At 37.9% G+C, this 20,066-nt stretch overlaps 2 protein-coding genes across 5 annotated transcripts; both read left to right on the plus strand.

The window, feature by feature from the left end:
- Positions 1 to 1,523: 1,523 nt before the first annotated feature.
- LOC113732710 (ankyrin repeat domain-containing protein EMB506, chloroplastic) lies at positions 1,524 to 5,257 on the plus strand. Of its 4 annotated transcripts, none has more exons than XM_027258639.2 (8): positions 1,524 to 1,615; positions 1,881 to 2,359; positions 2,755 to 2,834; positions 3,083 to 3,181; positions 3,293 to 3,391; positions 3,494 to 3,592; positions 3,680 to 3,778; positions 4,529 to 4,666. In XM_027258639.2, the coding sequence occupies exons 2-8, from the start codon at positions 1,939 to 1,941 to the stop codon at positions 4,631 to 4,633; spliced, it is 1,002 nt and encodes a 333-aa protein (XP_027114440.1). In that variant the 5' UTR covers positions 1,524 to 1,615; positions 1,881 to 1,938; the 3' UTR covers positions 4,634 to 4,666. The 4 variants fall into 4 exon arrangements, with proteins under 4 accessions (XP_027114440.1, XP_027114439.1, XP_071936842.1 ...); XM_027258638.2 differs by having other exon boundaries at positions 1,549 to 1,688; XM_072080741.1 differs by having other exon boundaries at positions 1,564 to 1,619.
- Positions 5,258 to 18,481: 13,224 nt separating this feature from the next.
- Positions 18,482 to 18,949, plus strand: LOC140036420 (secreted RxLR effector protein 161-like). Its single transcript, XM_072077819.1, has 2 exons — positions 18,482 to 18,571; positions 18,677 to 18,949. The coding sequence occupies exons 1-2, from the start codon at positions 18,482 to 18,484 to the stop codon at positions 18,947 to 18,949; spliced, it is 363 nt and encodes a 120-aa protein (XP_071933920.1).
- The last annotated feature ends 1,117 nt before the right edge of the window (positions 18,950 to 20,066 follow it).

The raw sequence follows: 20,066 nt of genomic DNA on the forward strand, positions 1-20,066 counted from the left end.
CACGAGAGAAATTCTCAAAGAAATTTGCTAAGGCTAAACTGGATACTCTCTCAAACTTAAGCGACTCAACTGCAATCTTATGGTAATGATTTCTACTTTTCTCCTTTTGCGGCACATTTTTTTTTTTCGTTGTTCAAAACATCTCTCACATTTTACAAAATGACTTTTTTCGTCCCTCATTTTTTAAAATATACTTTTACATCCCTTACAAATTCACATTGATCAACTTTGATCCTTATCTAGGTTTCCGACTAGTTTTTTGTCGGAATCCACCACGTGCCTTGCACGTGACTATTTTTGAAGGGCAAAATTGTCACATCAAAGTTTACATCATCCAATCCATAGTCTCTCACATTTCACAAAATGAATTTTTTTGTCCCTCACATTTCACAAAATGAATTGTTTCGTCCCTCACGTTTCACAAAATGAATTTTTTCATCCCTCATTATTCATGTTTACGGATAACTTTTTTTTTAAACTAATGTATATATCTATTTGATCTCACCTGAACAATACGAATTGCATGTAATATATATCTATTTGATTTCTCCTGAACGTACTGTTCATGTGAAATTAAAATAGATATATACAGGAGTTTAAAAAAAATTGTTAGTTTTTCACTCATGTTCATTCATTTTACTTGAAAATTGAAAACAAAGAAGACATTTAATTCTAAACATTATCAAGTGTTTATATCGAATTAAATTTAGACAGAAAAAAATAAACAAAGGAAAAGTATGACAAAAAGAAATAAGTAATTGACACTTTCAAATTTTAAAATAATTATAAGGTCAGAAATTCAACTGTTGGTCTTAAAAGTAACGAATAAAAATTTCAAATTTAAACTGCAATTTGTTAGCATGACTATAGAATTCGAATTAACATCTATTAATTAGATACTCTTATTAAACAACTCAATAAATGAATTATTACTAAAATAAAAAAGGCTACAAATATTGGATAGATTCACATGGTGAAATCACACACACACACACACACACACACACACATATATATATATAGGTTTAAAACAAAATTATTAGATTTAAACCCATATATATCGATCTGTTTAGGTGAAATCAAATAGAGATATATTACACATTATTTGTACCGTTTAGATGAAATCAAATAGATATATACATGAATTAAAAAAAAAAACTATTTGTACACGTGGTCAATAAGAGATAAAAAAATTCATTTTGTGAAATGTGAGGGATGAAAAAATTTATTTTGTGAAATATAAGGGACGAAACAATTCATTTTATGAAATGTAAGGGACTATAGATGGATTATGTAAATTTTGATTTGACAATTTTTCCCCTAATAAATGATCACATGCAAGACATGTGATAAATTCCAGCCAAAAACTAGTCGGAAACCTAGATAGGGACCAAATTTGATTAATGTAAATTTATAAGGGATGTAAAAATATATTTTTAAAAGTAAGGGACGAAAAAAGTTATTTTACAAAATGTGAGGTACGTTCTAAACGATTTTCCTTTTTTTTTTTCTCTTCTTGTATGATTTTCATATTCATTTCAATTTCCACGGCGCCAAACGCTTCCTTACTAAACTCTGTATACCACACTCCCGCCGGCGACTGCAACAAACATCTGTCCGTAATGCTTATCCTAAACCGATAATTCCATTTTTTTTTCATGGCATTTGAATTCGGATAATTTTTTTGGGTATGAAAACTACTCTGAGGGCTCAAATTTATTCAATACAGCCCTACGTCGTTTAATTCAACTCCCAACTTTCTTGATTTTTCCTATTGTTACTGGCAAATTTGTGTTGGGCTTTTTCTTTTTCCTTTTTTTCATTTTTTTAGCATTTTTGCATCCTATACTGATTTTCTTTTTCTTTTTTTTGGGTTTTAGATATCGTTTGGTTGTATTATATTCTAGAATTCCAGCTGAGGAGTTGAAAAGCTAGAAGATGATGGCTCCACTGGGCAGCCTAGAATTTTGTTGGAGACAAATGGGTTCAAATTTGTGTTTTGTTACTCCAATTCTTGAACCAGTTTCTAGTAGCAGGCTTAATTTCAGAAAAGTAATCAGTTGGCCCAAAGGAAAGAGGAGGGGCCCGGATTTTTTTCGTCGGAGGAATGATGGAGGAAGAATTTTTTGTTGTTTTGCTAATTCAGAGGGGGTTTATTCAGTGGCAAGTCGACGAGGGCGTTGGGAGGATCCAGATGATGGTAGTGGCAGTGAATACGATGAGGAGAGCGAAGAGGAGGAAGAGGAGGAGAATGACTTGGATTTTGAGAGTGATTGGGAACCGGAGAATGGCGCTGCGCGTCTCGTTGAAGTTGCCGATCACTTGTCTGAGAGCAAGGAGGAAGAAGATTTTGTAAAGGGTAATGCTTTTATTTTTTTGGTTTTTGGCGAGTTTCTTGTATGTATAATTATGTAGCAAACTGGGCTGAAATGAAGAAGTTGCTTTTAGAATATGTCTTGGGTAATGATTCTATACATTTCTGACTAACAAATCTTTATTATGAGTTCTTTGTTGGCATCTATAGTCTTAACTTTTCGATTTTTTTTTTTTTTTTTTGAGTTATGTTGCACTTCAAATGGGTTGGTCTTCTATTTTCTTGTTGCTGCGCTTATTGTATTTTGACCTCTTGCGCTATCAGATTATTCTGGATATTTGAATTTTCTTTCATGTAGTTTGAGGCTTCACCAACACTTCCAGCACCATTGATTGTTAAGTAAAAGAATTTGCTATAACTAGCTATCCTGTTCGTTGCAGAGGTTGAACAGCTTTTGAGCCCAGAAGAAAGAGCAATTCTGCAAACGAATGAAACTCCTTATTTGGAGAAAATATCAACTGTGAGTTTTAAGTTTCTTGAGCAGCCTCTTTTCACCACTGGGTTTGTTTTTCAATGAAATGCTTGCCATCTTTTTTAACAAATAATAAGCTGTATAAAATTGATGTTTCCTTTTACTGCTTGTCGATATTAGACAACATCCTGTAGTACAGGGAGTTGGGTCTGTGTTCATTTATTCAAGAGTTTTGATCATGCTGACTTGGAAACTGACTCTGTTTCATGTTTTGATTACTTTGAACTATCATCCAGGTAAAATGGAAACCTTTTCATACTTTTGCGCTGGCTGGGCAGATAAAGTTTATGGATAGACTTCTTGAAAATGGGCTTGATGTTGACCAGGTCGATAAGGTAATATATCTGTCTATAACCTTGAAGTGGTGGAGATCTTGAAATCTGTTTGTAGAATTGGTATTAGCCCGATAATGATTGAGAAGTCACCTGAATCGCTTTTGTGAGCAGGATGGTCTTACTGCCTTACATCATGCAATTATTGGCAAAAAAGAGGCAGTTATAAGTCACCTTCTCAGGAGAGGTGCAAACCCTCATCTTAGAGATTTGGTGAGAAGCTTATTCCAATTTACTGGCCACTTTTTTTTTTCCTTTTCTGAATTGAAAAAACTTTAAACATGCATGATGGATATACGTTTATCGTGTCATTAGGATGGAGTTACACCCCTTCACTATGCAGTTCAAGTGGGAGCAATGCAAACTGTCAAGTTATTGATCAAGCACAATGTTGATGTGAATGCTGCTGATAATGTGAGCATACAGTGTTAATCATTGACCTTCTTTCTGAGTTTTAGTTATTTAATCTCTCTCTCTCTCTCTCTTACATGCACACATCAGGAAGGGTGGACTGCGCTACACATTGCCATGCAAACTAGAAACAGAGACATAGCGAAAATCTTGCTAGTAAATGGTGCAGACAAGACAAGGAGAAATAAGGTAAAAGCATAATTTATGCATATCTAAGGGCTTAATATAATTTGGTTTTTTGTTTCCAGTTTGTCTACGCGTGTCATCATAATTTTAGGCGATCACATCTGGATAATTTGAGGCTTGACTAAATTACAAGTAGGCCACTTCAAGTTTGGAAAACTAAGACATCTTTTGTCTTTGTTGTCTTACGAAAGGAATACCCACTCATCAAAATTCAAGTAACCTGACAAATCATTCAAAAGAATTTTAAGTTGGAGAAAGTAGAAACACCTTATAGACCACACTTAAGTGGCATGTCTAACAAGCCCATGGCATTTCTTAAGCAAAACTCTTTATCTGCTTTTGTTGATGAACCTCGCCATTTTTCACTCCCCCCCCACCCACCCCAACCCCCTGGGCCCTCGGAAAATGAATACGAATCACAGCACGCTCATGAGCACATGCCCTTCTCCTTCACTATCATAAAAAATCTATGACATGTCACTGCCCACTGTCCCTTTTTTCCTAAAAGAATCTCAAAGACTAATGCATGCGCTGTGAAGCAACTTAACTGCCTGTAGTGTTTATACTAGTTGCCTTATTCCCACATTGATAATACTGTGGACTTCTCAAGCTTAAACTTCAGATCTTTCCTGATGAGTTTTTGTAAAAGATTGAATTGAATCAATATATTCATCAGTTCCTTTACATTCGTGGCATTAATCAATTTCCTCCTAGTGGCATTGATGAAATCAATTCAATCTCTGTCATGTTAAGGATGGGAATACACCTTTGGATCTCAGCTTATGTTATGGGAAGGATTTCAAGTCTTATGAGCTTGCCAGGTTACTCAAGATTGTACCAGCTTACAGAGAATTATGAGTGGTTATTGTGATGCCATTCTGGTATAGAAAATCTATTGTCAACACCAGAGGTGATTTGCAGTTTATTGACATGATAATAACCGATGATCAATCATGTTCAATAGCTTCCTTTCTAGCTAAATCATCTCAGCTCCTTGGACAGCAAAATTAGCCCATACATGCCTTGCCTTTGATCAAAGATACCATGCTTCTGTTCGTTAGGCATGGTAAGAGTGTTTGCAATATTGAAACAACTGTTGCATTCAGGACCAACTGTACTTGAAAGTGGAGTTGTTTAAGATACAAAACTCCCAATTGCCATGTCTCCAGATTCAAAACCATCACTTCTCCAATTCCGATGATGCAGAAATGGATCAGCATGCTCAATCTTGTGGTGATTGCTTCAGATCGGATAGTGTCACCACCAATTAAACATTTTTATTAGTCAACTGGATTTCCTTTCATGCTGATAGGCCCTTTATTCTCTTTTGTGACATTTAGTTTAGGACACTTTTTGACAATGAAGAGACTCCAGCCTTCTATTATCTTTACGTGAATAAACCTGCTAAATTGTAATACATTTGTTTGTGCACCGCCTTTTTTGTGTACCTTCTAGATGATTATACAGATATCTCTTTTATCACTTTTATTTACTTTGGATGTGGCTTTATAAGCGATTGAGATGCTGTCCAAAATCTTCTGCTGTGAATTTAAACAATGCTCTACTGCGACTGTGACAGTTCTTATAACTCTAAACCCCAATTTTTCTTTCTTCCCTGCTATTAAAAATGGAAGGCTTGGGTAGTTCACTTTAAAACCTGAAGGTCCATAAAAGCATCGTGAGAAATGAATGATGCTCAGAAATATGTGTGAGTTCTGCATCCAAACAGTATTGTCAAACAAATGGCTAAAAATTAGAAACACAGCTTCTACCACAACAATAATAAACACCAAGAGTGGGAAAAGACATGATTTTATAAAACACAAAAAGATGCAGTAATAATATTCATTACCTACATAATGTGAAGCTTCATCTACTTTTGCAATACTTGCTTTACATGACAAAAGTATTCATTTCAAGGCTTCAAGCTAGCAAAGACCACCACCCACAAACATACAGCAAAAGTACCCAAGATTGCCTTTGTATAACACCATGCAAAACCTAGCTATATTTCTCCATCCATCAAAGTTAGCACAGTTGTGCTCATGACCATCAAAGTTGGCAGTGTCCCTCTGGAAAGATTGGGTAAAACACCCTGAATATGTTTGAAACATCTCAGTAGATGTATAGAAACAGTCAATCAAATCAAAAGAACATTTTCGTAGAATCCTGCAAAATTCTAATAGTATGAGATCTTGTAAATATCAAAACCCCCCACAGGAACAAGATCGTTCATTCAATTTCACCACATTTGCCTGATCCCCCTGATTATCAATACTCCTTGTTGTTTTAAGTGTATGGCATCCCAAATGCGACGTTAAAGAAGCAGCTGTTCGTACTTTAGACTTTAGTGTGTGAAGCCGCCTATTGAAGGTTTAAGAGCCCAAAACACAGATTTAAACACCTTGAAATCCCCCATGCTTGTTTTATCATGCCTCCACTCCACAACAGTCCCGAGGTTGTACTGTTGCAATGCATTTAGATATCTATACAGTTTCCATTTAACAGGACAAACGCTTTTTGCCCCTCCATCAGTGCCTTCTTGTAGGAAATATCCACCCCAAATCTCCAGTACTTCAGTCTCATCAACTGCACCTTGATGAGAAGACACAGCAACTTTGATGGCCTCCTTCTCTATATACAGTTCAACAACTCTTTGAGGTGGAAAGTTTGACGGTATATCCGACACGATATCCAACCCTTCATCATCCTCAACTGGAATAGCAAAATACTTGATGCAATTGGCTGTATAAGACATGGGATATTGACATTTCAATTTAATTCGATACTCATTTTTGTCTATCCCATTCCCAGTCACAGTGTTCAACTTGTTAAGCAATTCAACAATTGATGTTCTACGGGCCAACTTGATTATTCATTTAGGACTTGCATCACGTTCAACACCACAGTGTCCTTCCTTTAGTCCACCATTCCAATGCAGAACAACCTTTACGTCAATATCTTCCAAATCTTTTCTCCTCACCTTGAATGAAAATTTAATGCTAATTACTTCAGTAGACAAACAGGCATATATGCTTGCATTAAAATTTACTTCATACTCTTCATTTACCAGATATATTTATAAATAAGCTCCCAACTAAGCCATAAACAAATTAGTTCCTATCTAACCTGACTGACAAAGAATTCCCAAGTTTAAACTTAGCATGATAGCTTATCAGGCCATCTCAAATCATACCATCATCAGTAATTCTCAGGAAAGATCGTCGAAACAATCTCCTTAGACAGAATTACCATTCCAAATAAATTCCTAGGAAATGCTGGAGGGGTCACAAGCGGTCCACTTAAAATCCAGTTTCCTAGACAGAATTTACGTGCACGGTGTATTATCACAACTAGACCCGTGTATACATAAATATTACGTACACACGAATAAGAAAATATACCCAAATGAATCGTATAAAATACTACAAATAAATCCGACAAATATAGACAAATATATTGAATCCTATACTTCAATAGAAAAGAAACTACTAAATAAGTGCGGAATAAATAAAAGAGATAAGGAAAAAACGCATCCGAAAAATTGATAATGGAGTTCGGCAAATTTTGCCTAATCTCCGAGCACCACTCAAGCGACCCGCTCTTATAAATTTAGGAGAAAAAAGAATTTCAAAAGAATTACAAAATCCTTTTTGGTGTAATTCTTTTGTTGGTGTTTGGTGTAATTGAATTGATTTAAATAACTCTCAAGCCCTTACCAAAGCTCTCAACTCTACCAATGTGGGATAGAAATCGATGCCACAAATTCAACAATTGTGACTTGAAAAAGTCTACAATTTAGGTTTTGAATTCAACAAATCTCCACCTTGGCATAATTTCTAGTCTCACCAAAAAAATACAAATCTTCTCACAAACAAAAAATAACAAATGGTCCTTGCGGTACCTTCAAATTTGCGCTCTCAGGCGCCAATTCAAATGTGCAGGATATTAACCAAGTTTAGACAATGTTCAAACTTGACTCTTGTAACCACCTTGGTCAGCATATCTACAGGATTCTTTGTAGTCCGAATCTTCTGGAGAAAAATCTCTTCTTCATCGAGAATTTCCTGCACAAAGTAATAGCGAACATCAATGTGTTTCGTTCTTGCGTGCAAGACCTGGTTCTTTGCTAAGTAAATAGCATTCTGACTGTCACAAAACACGTCAATGTGTTTTTGACCAACTCCCAAGTCTTCAAGCAATCCTTGAAGCCAAATTGCCTCCTTCACAGCTTCTGTAATCGCCATATACTCTGTCTCCGTTGTAGACAAAGCCACCGTTGATTGCAAAGTAGACTTCCAATTAACTGGCGCCTTAGCAAACGTGAACAAGTAGTCAGTTGTAGAACGTCGCTTATCCAAATCACCTGCATAGTCAGAATCACAATATCCAACTACACATTGGCCAAGTGATTATCCTGCTCAAATACTAATCCAACATCTACGGTATTTTGGATATACCGTAGAATCCATTTCACAGCTTGCCAATGACCCTTGCCCGGATCATGCATAAACCTACTTACCACACCAATTGCCTGTGAAATGTCGGGTCTCGTACATACCATTGCATACATCAAACTACCAACTGCATTAGCATACGGAACTTTCGCCATGTATGCTCGCTCTTCATCCGTCTTTGGAGATAATAGGCTGCTAAGTTTCAAATGAGGAGCAAGCGGAGTACTTACAGGTTTTGAATCTTCATTCATACCAAAACGTTGTAGTACTTTATTCAAATACTGCTTCTGTGTCAGACAAAACTTGCCTCTCGTTCTATCCCTACTTATCTCCATGCCGAGAATCTTCTTGGCTTCTCCCAAATCCTTCATCTCGAACTCTTTACTCAACTGAGCCTTCATTTTGTAAATTTCAACTTAGCTCTTTGACGCTATTAGCATATCATCAACATACAAGAGTAAGTAGATGTAGGAATCATCTCGTAGCTTGCGCAAATACACACAATGATCGTATTTGCTTCTTGTGTACTTCTGACCTATCATGAACTGGTCAAATCGTTTGTACCATTGTCTCGGTGATTGTTTCAATCCGTACAACGATTTGCTCAGCTTACAAACCCAATTTTCTTTACCAGCAACTTTAAATTCATCTGGCTGAGACATATAGATTTCCTCCTTCAAGTCACCGTGAAGGAACGCGATCTTCACATCAAATCGAGATAGCTCCAAATTCAACTGTGCTACCAAGGCCAATAAAATTCTAATAGTAGCCTTTAGCCACCAATCTTGCTTTGTAACAAACATCATTCTTGTCAGAAAATCTTTCTTTCTTTGCAAATATCCATTTGCATCCAATTGCCTTCTTGCCCTTCAGTAGTTGTGTCAACTTCCACGTCTTGTTCTTCTGAAGAGATTGCATCTCTTCTTCCATAGTATCTTTCCATCTATCATTTTCTGTATTTCGAACTACTTCAGAAAATGTGGATGGAACATCATCAACAACTGAAAGTGCAAAAACCACCATGTCAACAAAACGAGCAGGTTTATGAATTTCTCGTCTTGCCCTATTAACGGCAATTGACTCTTGCTGCTGTTGAGGTTCTTGGGTTGAAACCTCTTCCTCATCTGACTCCTCTTCTGCCATGAGAGAGTCACTGATGGTGCTGTTTGCTGGACTCACCATTATTTGTTCAAACTCCACCTGTTTCGGCGTACACTCCACATGTTGCGGAGTACCACTGGTCCCATCTTCTGCTACCTTATTCAATATGACAGATTCATCAAAGGTAACATCCCTGCTGATAATGATTTTCTTTGCTTCTAGACACCACAACCGGTATCCCTTAACTCCAGCATTAAAGCCCATAAAGAGAGCCTTCTTTGCACGTGGATCCAATTTTGATTCATTTACATGATAATATGCAGTAGAATAAAAAATACGCAAAGAATCATACTCTGTTGCAGGTTTTCCAAACCATACCTCTAATGGAGTCTTGCCACCGATTGCAGATGATGACAAGCGATTAACGAGATATTGAGCGTATGTCACAGCCTCAACCCAAAACTTTCTGTCTAACCCAGCATTAGACAGCATGCAACGTACTTTTTCCACTAGTGTCTTGTTCATACGCTCTGACACCCCATTCTGCTGCGGTGTTTTTCTAACTGTGAAGTGCCGAACTATGCCACATTCTTGGCATATTTTCTGGAAGGGATTACTCTTGTATTCTCCACCGTTGTCTGTTCGGAGGATCTTGATCTTTCTTCCCGTCTGATTTTCAACCTGAGCTTTCCATTTAAGGAAAATCCCTAGCACCTCATCCTTGCTTTTCATAGTAAACACCCAAACTCTTCTGAAAAAATCATCAATAAAAGTGACAAAATAATATATGCCACCAAGAGATGGAGTCTTGGCAGGTCCCCATACATCTGAGTGCACATAATCCAAAATACCCTTGGTATTATAGATACCAGTGCCGAATTTCACTCTTTTTTATTTTTTCAGAACACAATACTCACAAAATTCTAATTTGCAAACTTTCGTACCTTTCAATAATCCGTGTTTGGCAAGATTTTGCAAAGATTTTTCACCAGCATGTCTCAATCGCATGTGCCACAACTTTGTTGCCTCCGCATCATTCTTGCTACTGGAAGATGTTGTTGCTGCTGCTGTCCCAACAACTGTACTATCTTGGTAGTAATACAGATTATTCTTCCTCACACATTTCAACATCACAAGTGCTTCCGAAGTTATTTTAAGAATTTCATCTCGCATTTTCACTTCCAGGCCTTTTGACTCCAAGAGTCCCAAGGAGGTGAGATTCCTTTTTAAATTTGGCACGTACCGAACATCCTTCAATATTCTAGTGGATCCATCATGATTACGCAGCTTGATTGAACCTATCCCACCTATTTTACATGGATTATCATTTCCCATGTACACAACTCCACCATCAAATTCTTCAAATTCAAAGAACCATTCCCGCATGGGAGACATATTGTGGTATCAGAGCCGAAGGTTCGTCATTTGGCTTGTTTGTAGTTTGTTATATTGAATACTATCATTTGAGTCTGTAATGGCATCTGACAATTCCACGTCAAGAATTACATCTGGGGCATCGGCTTCCTCGTCTACATGGCCGAGGACTCCAATGTCAAGTTCGAAACTAGCGGTGGAGATATTTGACGGTACTGGCCATTTCGGCATGTGACAAGGCGAAGTCTTAGACTCCCTTTTCCAACAGGGTCTTGACATTGCCATTGAAGAAAAGAAATCAGATGACATGGAAGAGAATGAGTGGAGTAATATAAATTGGTTCGCATGCGGAACTATTCGATCGTGTTTGTCCAGAGAGCAAAAATATGCTTTCAAGAACGAGACTTCTGCATGAAAATTGTGGAGGGCATTGGAGGAGAAATTTCTGAAGAAGAGTGGTCAGAATAAACTCCTAATGAAGAAAAGATTGTTCCGATTCGATTACCAACCAGGTACTACTATGAATGAACACATCACTATGTTTAATCAGTTAGTAGCAGACCTGTTAAATTTAGATGTAAAATTTGAAAATGAAGATTTGGCTTTGATGTTGTTATCATCCCTTCCTGATGAATTTGAACATTTGGAAACTACGTTACTTCATGGAAAGGAGAATATGTCTTTAGATGCTGTATGTTCTGTTTTGTATAGTCATGAATTGAGAAAGCAGGATAAAATAAAAAAGAAAATAGCTACAGCGTGATGCATTTAGCCACCATTCATTCCACATCTCGCTTCATCCTTAGCCAATGGAAGTGCTCTTGAAGGTAGCTAAGGTTTTAGCCACGCCAAAGTGTCCCATCAAGCCATCTCCGTGTGCTTCCTTAACAAGTAAAGAGTGAATAGAGCAGTCAGGTATACACAGTTGATTGAAATAGAAAAGAAATCCATCAAGGATGTAGAATTTACCTTGAGTTGTTGAACCACAAGAGTCATAAATACCTGAGAAATCTGGGTCATTGGTGTATAACTCTTTAACTAATTCAAATCCTAACAACCTTGCATCAAGTTGAGTGAGCAAAGAGTACCGGCGTGATAATGCATCAGCAACAACATTAGTTTTCGCCACTTTGTACTTAATCACATAAGGGAAGATTTCAATAAATGCAATCCACCTAACATGACGCTTATTCAACTTGTGTTGTGACTTAATGTGTTTAAGCGACTCATGGTCAGTGTGTATGACAAATTCCCTTGGTCTCAAGTAATGTTACCAAGTTTCTAAAGCATGGATTAAGAAGTACAACTCCTTATCATAAGTGAAATAGTTCAAAACTGCCCCATTGAGTTTTTCGTTAAAGTATGCAATTGGTTTGCCCTCTTGCATTAGGACAGCTCCAATACCCACCCCAAATGCATCACACTCTATTTTAAACATCTTGTCAAAGCATGGCAATGCAAGTAGTGGTGCTTGTGTGAGTTGATGTTTAAGTATTTGAAAAGCACGTTCTTGAGCATCACTCCACACAAATGGCTCATTTTTCTTAATTACAGCAATTACAGGTGCAGCAATGGTACTAAAATCTTTAATAAATCGTCTATTAAAACTAGCAAAACCATGGAAGCTGCGTACCCCACCCACCGTGCTTGGAGTAGGCCATTCTCGAATTGCTTTAACCTTCTCCTTATCCATTTTGATTCCCTGTTTACTCACAACAAAGTCTAAGAAGACAAGTTGATCAGTACAAAAAGAGCACTTCTTAAGGTTAGCATAGAGTTTTTCCTTTCAAAGTACATCAAGAACAAGCTTCACATGTTCAACATGCTCATCTAGGCTCCTACTATAAATCAGGATATCGTCAAAATACACAACTACAAATTTTCCAAGGAATGGACGAAATACATGGTTCATCAATCTCATGAACGTATTAGGTGCATTAGTTAGTCCAAATGGCATAACTAACCATTCGTATAAGCCATGTTTGGTTTTAAAGGTCGTTTTCCATTCATCCCCCTCTTTCATCCTAATTTGATGATAACCGCTTTTTAGATCAATTTTAGTGAAAATCACAGTACCATATAGCTCATCTAACATATCATCAAGTCTAGGAATAGGGTGACGATATTTTACCGTTATTGCATTAACGGCCCTACAGTCAGTGCACATTCGCCAACTTTCATCCTTTTTAGGCACTAAGATGACAGGAACCGCACATGGGCTCAAACTTTCTCGTGCCCATCCCTTTGTTAGAAACTCTTCGATTTGGCGTTAGAGCTCCTTTGTCTTATCTGGTCCCATTTTGTAGGCTGGTCTGTTAGGAAGTGGGGCACTTGGAACCAAGTCAATTTGATGCTCAATTCCCCTTATTGGTGGTAGTCCATTTGGAATCTCATCGGGGAAGACATCCTCATAATCCTGCAAAAGCGAGGCAATACTAGATGGTAGAGTGTTAATAAGATCACTTGTAACAACCAACACCTCTTTGCACAAAAGTACAAAGATGGGTGTATTAACACTCAAAACTTTTCTTACTACATTGGCTTTTATCAATAGATTTTGCCTTTTCTCTCTCTTTTCAATTTTGGCCGGCTCACCATATGTCTTTTTCCTCTCAATTTTTTCGGCCTTATCATTTTCTGTTGAGCTCTCGGCTTTTTCTATTTTTTTTCTTCTCATTCTCAAGCTCACTCTCCTTAATCAGGCTTTCTTGATTTTCACGAACTTGGATAGGAATGAGTGGACAAGCACAATCCTCTTCTCGCCTTGCTTGAAGGAGTATTTATTGGTAATGCCATTGAATGTAACTCCCTTGTCAAATTGCCATGATCTCCCCAATAATATGTTACATGCTTGCATAGGGACCACGTCGCATAACACCACGTCCTCATACTTTCCAATTCAGAAAGATACTTGGACTTGCTTGGTCACACGAACATCCCCACTATCGTTCAACCATTGCAAACGATAAGGTGTTGGATGTCGTAGAGTGGGTAGTGCTAGTTTTTCCACCATCAAGGCACTAGCGACGTTAGCACAACTACCTCCATCTATGATCAAACTACATACCTTGCCTTTGATATAGCAACGGGTGTAGAAAATGTTCTCCCTTTGTGCATGGTCGGCGGCTTTCACTTGGGTTGCTAAGGCTCGCCTGACAACGAGTCCAACTCGTTCATCGACGGGCAATGCTTCCTCTTCTTCCTCAAGGGATGGCAACTCCTCCTTCTCATCTTCATCATCGGTGAGAAACTCACCATTGAGTAAGATGATCATAGTGCGTTGGTTCGGGCATTGGCTAGCAATATGCCCTCGGCCTTGGCATTTGAACCATCTAGTATCTCGATTTCGCCCCATGCTCGACTCAATGGCAGTCTTTGGTATTGCCTTAGACTCCTACTTAGTCATATCCGGCCTCGGTCTTGAAAGGGTGGAATTACTCGACCCTTTATCCTCTTTCTTTGGTGGTGTAGTTCGGGGATAAGAGGGTGAAAAGTTGGAGTAGCTCCGAGTTGAACCCCTCCTCTTAATCCTCTTTTCAATCTTGATGGCCTTCTCCACCAAGTCCCCAAGTTCCACATAGTGGTGTAACTCCACTTGATCAGCGATTTCGGGCCTTAATCCGTTCAAAAAGCGTGCCATTGTTGCTTCTCGATCCTCCATGATGTCTGCCCGTAGCATGAGTATTTCCATTTCCTTGTGATAGTCCTCGACATTTCGTACTCCTTGGTTGAGGGTTTGAAGCTTTTGATACAAGTCACGGTAGTAGTGACTTGGTACCAAACGCTTTCTCATTAGTCGTCTTAGCTCCGTCCAAGTTTGTATAGTAAGTTCACGACTCCTCCTTCGACTAGTAGAGAGTTGATCCACCACACAACGGCGTAGTCGGTGAATTCGGCCACGGCCAACTTGACCTTTTGCTCCTCCGAGTAACTATTGCAGTCGAAGACAAGTTCAATCCGCTTCTCCCACTCTAAGTAGGCATTGGGGTCTGATCGTCCTTAGTGGTCATTTGAAAGTCTAGCATCACGCTTGGACCTACTTTGCTTGTGCTCATAGTTGTTGTCTGAGTTAGAGTCGCTAGACTCATGTGCATAAGCCTTTCCATGGCTGCCTTTGGAGCTTCCATGAGACAACTCTAAGCTGTCAATGCGTTGGTGTATCAGTTCAAGTTTTTGGTCCATCATGCGTTCCAATTCGCCTTTGATTGCTTCTGTGAAAAGTTTAAGATCAAAAGCTTGGGAACTTGCTCCCCCCTCGTTAGCTATGGTGAAGTATAGGGTAAAAAAGAATAATAATGGAAAGAAGCAAAGTTTATCTCGCACACTTCCTCACGTGTTTACTCTCGCTCTCGTGTTTGAACACTCTAATGAACTCACCAAGGTGTTTTCAAGGCTCCTCGGTCAACTCCTCGAAGAAGTTAGAACTCCTTTTAGTGTGGATCGACTTACCAACCAGGGTCACAAGATTATAACAAAAGATGAAGGGACTGACCACGACTCAATGAATGACTCAAAGTTGAATTTTAAGGACCCTAGACAAAACTCTACCCAAAACTGAAATTTTGAGCTGTTGGTTGGTGCATTTCTGGTCAGTGTCTTGGTAGGTAAATGGACACTTAGAAGATTCAGAATGACACTTAAAACTGACCTAATGATGCACGAAAATTTCCAGAATTAATGATTGGACAGAAATTCCCTAACGGTTGCAAAGATGGAATCCGAATGGAAAACGAATTTGTGTTGCGGTGGGACTGTTTTAGAAACCTAAGACTGACTTTTCTTCCTTAATCCTTTGGAACAAGGATTAGTCTTCCTATTTGCTGGTTCCCACGAATTCTAAGGTCAAGATCAAGGTTGGAACTGATTTGGTTATTTTTGGGAACGAGAATTTGACTTGAACGGGTTGAAAAATTTGACTTTGAATAGGTTGGAAAATTTGACTTGAATAAGCTGAAAAAAAAAATTGACTTGACTTGGGGCCTCTTAGACATCAATATTTCGATGGTCAGCTTTTAGGGGGGCATTTATCACAATCAATGGTCAAATTTGGAACCTTTCAAGAGTCAAATTTCGTGACTTAGGAAGGTTGGTTTTCAAGAGTCAAATTTCATGGCTTAATGTTCTTCTTATCAATGGTCAATTCTGGAGGCTTTCAAGAATCCCAACTAATGTTCCAAGAACTTCAAGATTGTGGTTTTAAACAATAAAAAACTTCAAGAAACCCAAGTTTTGATCAAAACAGATTTTGGTTGGCTTCAAGAATCCCAACTAAAGTTCCAAGAACTTCAAGATTGTGGTTTTAAACAATCAAGAACTTCAAGAAATCCAAGTTTTGATCAAGACAGATTTTCAAGAATTTCATAACGTCAGCCGGCTATATTTTTTTTGTATTTTAAACAACAAGAACACAAAAAAAAGGCTGGACCAAACAAGGCTAACCACAGCAATTAACAGCAACTAGACGCAAGTTTATGACGCGACAAATCTGGAAAAATAATGCAAGAACACGATGCAACAAATCTGGAAATTGCGGATAGCAAACTTAGAACACAAAAACAGAATTTTGGACAACTTGACTCGAAAAGGAAATAAATAAAGGGATATAACGTGATACCTCTTAACTAACTCTGATTACCAACTGATACGAACGTCGCCAACCTTGTGACGAAACCCGTAAAAGATTAGTTTCAAGATCGACAAGAGGATACCAAATTTGGAGCGGATGACCTCAACCCGTTAATCACGTGGGTAACGAACCTTGGTATAATGGTAGAGGACGCAACAACCTAGTGCGATTCTAGATTGATAAGTCACGAACACCTAGAGAAATTCTAAGGTATTCAAGAAGCCTTAGAGAAACCAAAAAAACTCTCAAAATCTAATTTATTGATTGCATGCCTAAAATCGTTGGAAGTGTGGGCTATTTATAGCCTTACATAGAGATGAAAAACTAAATAATGTGAAACTAGTCTAGAATTGTGGGTTTGACTAAAACTAAGAATTGTAGACTTGACTATTTCCATAAGACTAAGAATTGTAGGTTTGACCAAATCTTATGAGGTCATCCCTTAGATAAATAAAGCAAGGTTATGGACCATTAAGCCCTTATTACAATGACTTAACTAAAACAGCAAATGTGACTAGAGAAGGGTCACGCATGGTTCTCTTTGACGTGCACTACATGGATGACCTTCATTCCCACTCAAAAATACAACTAGTGATTAAACCGATTCAATAATTCCCAAGAAAGATCGTCGAAACAATCTCCTTAGACAGAATTACCATTCCAAATAAATTTCCAGGACAGGCTGGAGGGGTCACAAGCGATCCCACTTAAAACCCAGTCTCCTAGACAGAATTTACGTACACGGTATATTATCACAACTAGACCCGTATATACATAAATATTACGTACACACGAATAAGAAAATACACCCAAATGAATTGTATAAAACACTACAAATAAACCCAACAAATATATTGAATACTATACTTCAATAAAAAAGAAACTACTAAATAAGTGCGGAATAAATAAAAGAGATAAGGAAAGAACGCACCCGAAAAATTGATAACGGAGTTCGGCAAATTTTGCTTAATCTCCGAGCACCACTCAAGCAGCCTGCTCTTATAATTTAGGAGAAAAGGGAATTTCAAAAGAATTACAATATCCTTTTTGGTGTAATTCTTTTATTTTTGGTACATTTGAATTGAGAAGAGATGAAGTTATTTATAATTTCTCAAAACCTCTCTTATCTCATAATCCTACCGATGTGGGATTAGAATTGTGCCAAAAAAATTTCACAATTTTGGTTTGGAAAAGTCATCAATTGAGGCTTTGAATTCAACAAATCTCCACCTTGACATAATTTCTAATCCCACTCAAAAATACAAATCTCCTCACCCAAAAAATCAAACGGTTCTTGTGGTGAATCCAAAATTTACGCCCTCAGGCGCCAACTCAAATGTGCAGGATATTGACCAAGTCTAAACAATGTTCAAACTTGGACCTTATAACCACCTTGATCAGCATATCTGCAGGATTCTCCGTAGTCCGAATCTTCTGGAGAAAAATCTCTTCTTCGAGAATTTCCGACACAAAGTGATAGCGAACATCAATGTGCTTCGTTCTTGCGTGTAAGACCTGGTTCTTTGCTAAGTGAATAGCACTCTGACTGTCACAAAACACGTCAATGTGTTTTTGACCAACTCCTAAGTCTTCAAGCAATCCTTGAAGCTAAATTGCCTCTTTCACAGCTTCTGTAATCGCCATATACTCTGCCTCCGTTGTAGACAAAGCCACCATTGACTGCAAAGTAGACTTCCAACTAACTGGTGCCTTAGCAAACGTGAACAAGTAGTCAGTTGTAGAACGTCGCTTATCCAAATCACCTGCATAGTCAGAAGTAGACAAGAAGCAAATACGATCACTGTGTGTATTTGCGCAAGTTACGAGATGATTCCTACATCTACTTACTCTTGTATATTGATGATATACTAATAGCGTCAAAGAGCCAAGTTGAAATTGACAAAATAAAAGTTCAGTTGAGTAAAGAGTTCGAGATGAAGGATTTGGGAAAAACCAAGAAGATTCTCGGCATGGAGATAAGTAGCGATAGAACAAGAGGCAAACTTTGTCTGACACAAGCAATATTTGAACAAAGTACTACAACGTTTTGGTATGAATGAAAATTCAAAACCTGTAAGTACTCCGCCTGCTCCTCATTTGAAACTTAGCAGCATATTATCTCCAAAGATGGATGAAAAGCGAGTATACATGGCGAAAGTCCCGTATGCTAATGCAGTTGGTAGCTTGTTGTATGCAATGGTGTGTATGAGACCCGAAATTTCACTGGCAGTTGGTGTGGTAAGCAGGTTTATGCATGATCCTGGCAATGGTCATTGGCAAACTGTGAAATGGATTTTACGGTATATCCAAAATACCATAGATACTGGATTAGTATTTGAGTAGGATAAATCACTTGGTCAATGTGTAGTTGGATATTTTGATTCTGACTATGCGGGTGATTTGGATAAGCGACGTTCTACAACTGGCTACTTGTTCACGTTTGTTAAGCCGTCAGTTAGTTGGAAGTCTACTTTGCAGTCAACGGTGACTTTGTCTACAACGGAGGCAGAGTATATGGCGATTACAAAAGCTGTGATGGAGGCAATTTGGCTTCAAGGATTGCTTGAAGACTTGGGAGTTGGTAAAAAACACATTGACGTGTTTTGTGACAGTTAGAGTGCTATTCACTTAGCAAAGAACCAGGTCTTGCACGCAAGAACGAAGCACATTGATATTCGCTATCACTTTGTGCGGGAAATTCTCGAAGAAGATGAGATTTTTCTCCAGAAAATTCGAACTACGGAGAATCTTGCAGATATGCTGACCAAGGTGGTTACAAGGTCCAAGTTTGAACATTGTTTAGACTTGATCAATATCCTGCACATTTGAGTTGGAGCCTAAGGGTGCAAATTTTGGAAGCACCGCAAGGACCGTTTGATTTTTTGGGTAAGGAGATTTGTATTTTTGGGTGGGATTAGAAATTATGCCAAGGTGAAAATTTGTTGAATTCAAAGCCTCAATTGATGACTTTTCCAAGCCAAAGTTGTGAAATTTTTTGGCACAATTCTAATCCTACATCGGTAGGATTATGAGATAAGAGAGGTTTTGAGAAGTTATAAATAACTTCATCTCTTCTCAATTCAAATGTATCAAAAATAAAAGAATTACACCAAAAAGGATTTTGTAATTCTTTTGAAATTCTTTCTTTTGCTAAATTATAGGAGCAGGCTGCTTGAGTGGTGCTCGGATATTAGGCAAAATTTGCCGAACTCCATTATCAATTTTTCGGGTGCGTTCTTTTCTTATCTCTTTTATTTATTCCACACTTATTTAGTAGTTTCTTTTCTATTGAAGTATAGTATTTAATATAAAAGAAACTACTAAATAAGTGCTGGAGGGAAACAATCGTGTTCTCAACACTCGTGTGAAAGTGTCATGGAGGGAAACAATCTCTGGGTTAGAGAGAATTTGTGTTCGAGCAGCATCAAGCTCAATTGATAATCCTGCAAGAAAACTCATTACAACCATTTGTTCCCGTTGAGACTGTTGAGTTTTTACATCAGTACTAAAAGGAATGAGAGAATTCAATTTCTCACATACTCGTTTAAAATCCATAAAATATTCTGTAAGGAATCTCTGCTATTTTTTCGGACGATAAAATTCCTTGCAAACATCATATATATGATTTAAATTACCTTTACCAGAATACAAGAAAGCCAAATAATCCATAAGATCTTTAACAAACTCACAATGATTGATGAGACTGACTATCTCATTATCAATAGAGTTTCGG

This window comes from Coffea arabica, chromosome 2e (assembly GCF_036785885.1).
Source record: "Coffea arabica cultivar ET-39 chromosome 2e, Coffea Arabica ET-39 HiFi, whole genome shotgun sequence".
Classification (NCBI taxonomy): Eukaryota; Viridiplantae; Streptophyta; class Magnoliopsida; order Gentianales; family Rubiaceae; genus Coffea; species Coffea arabica.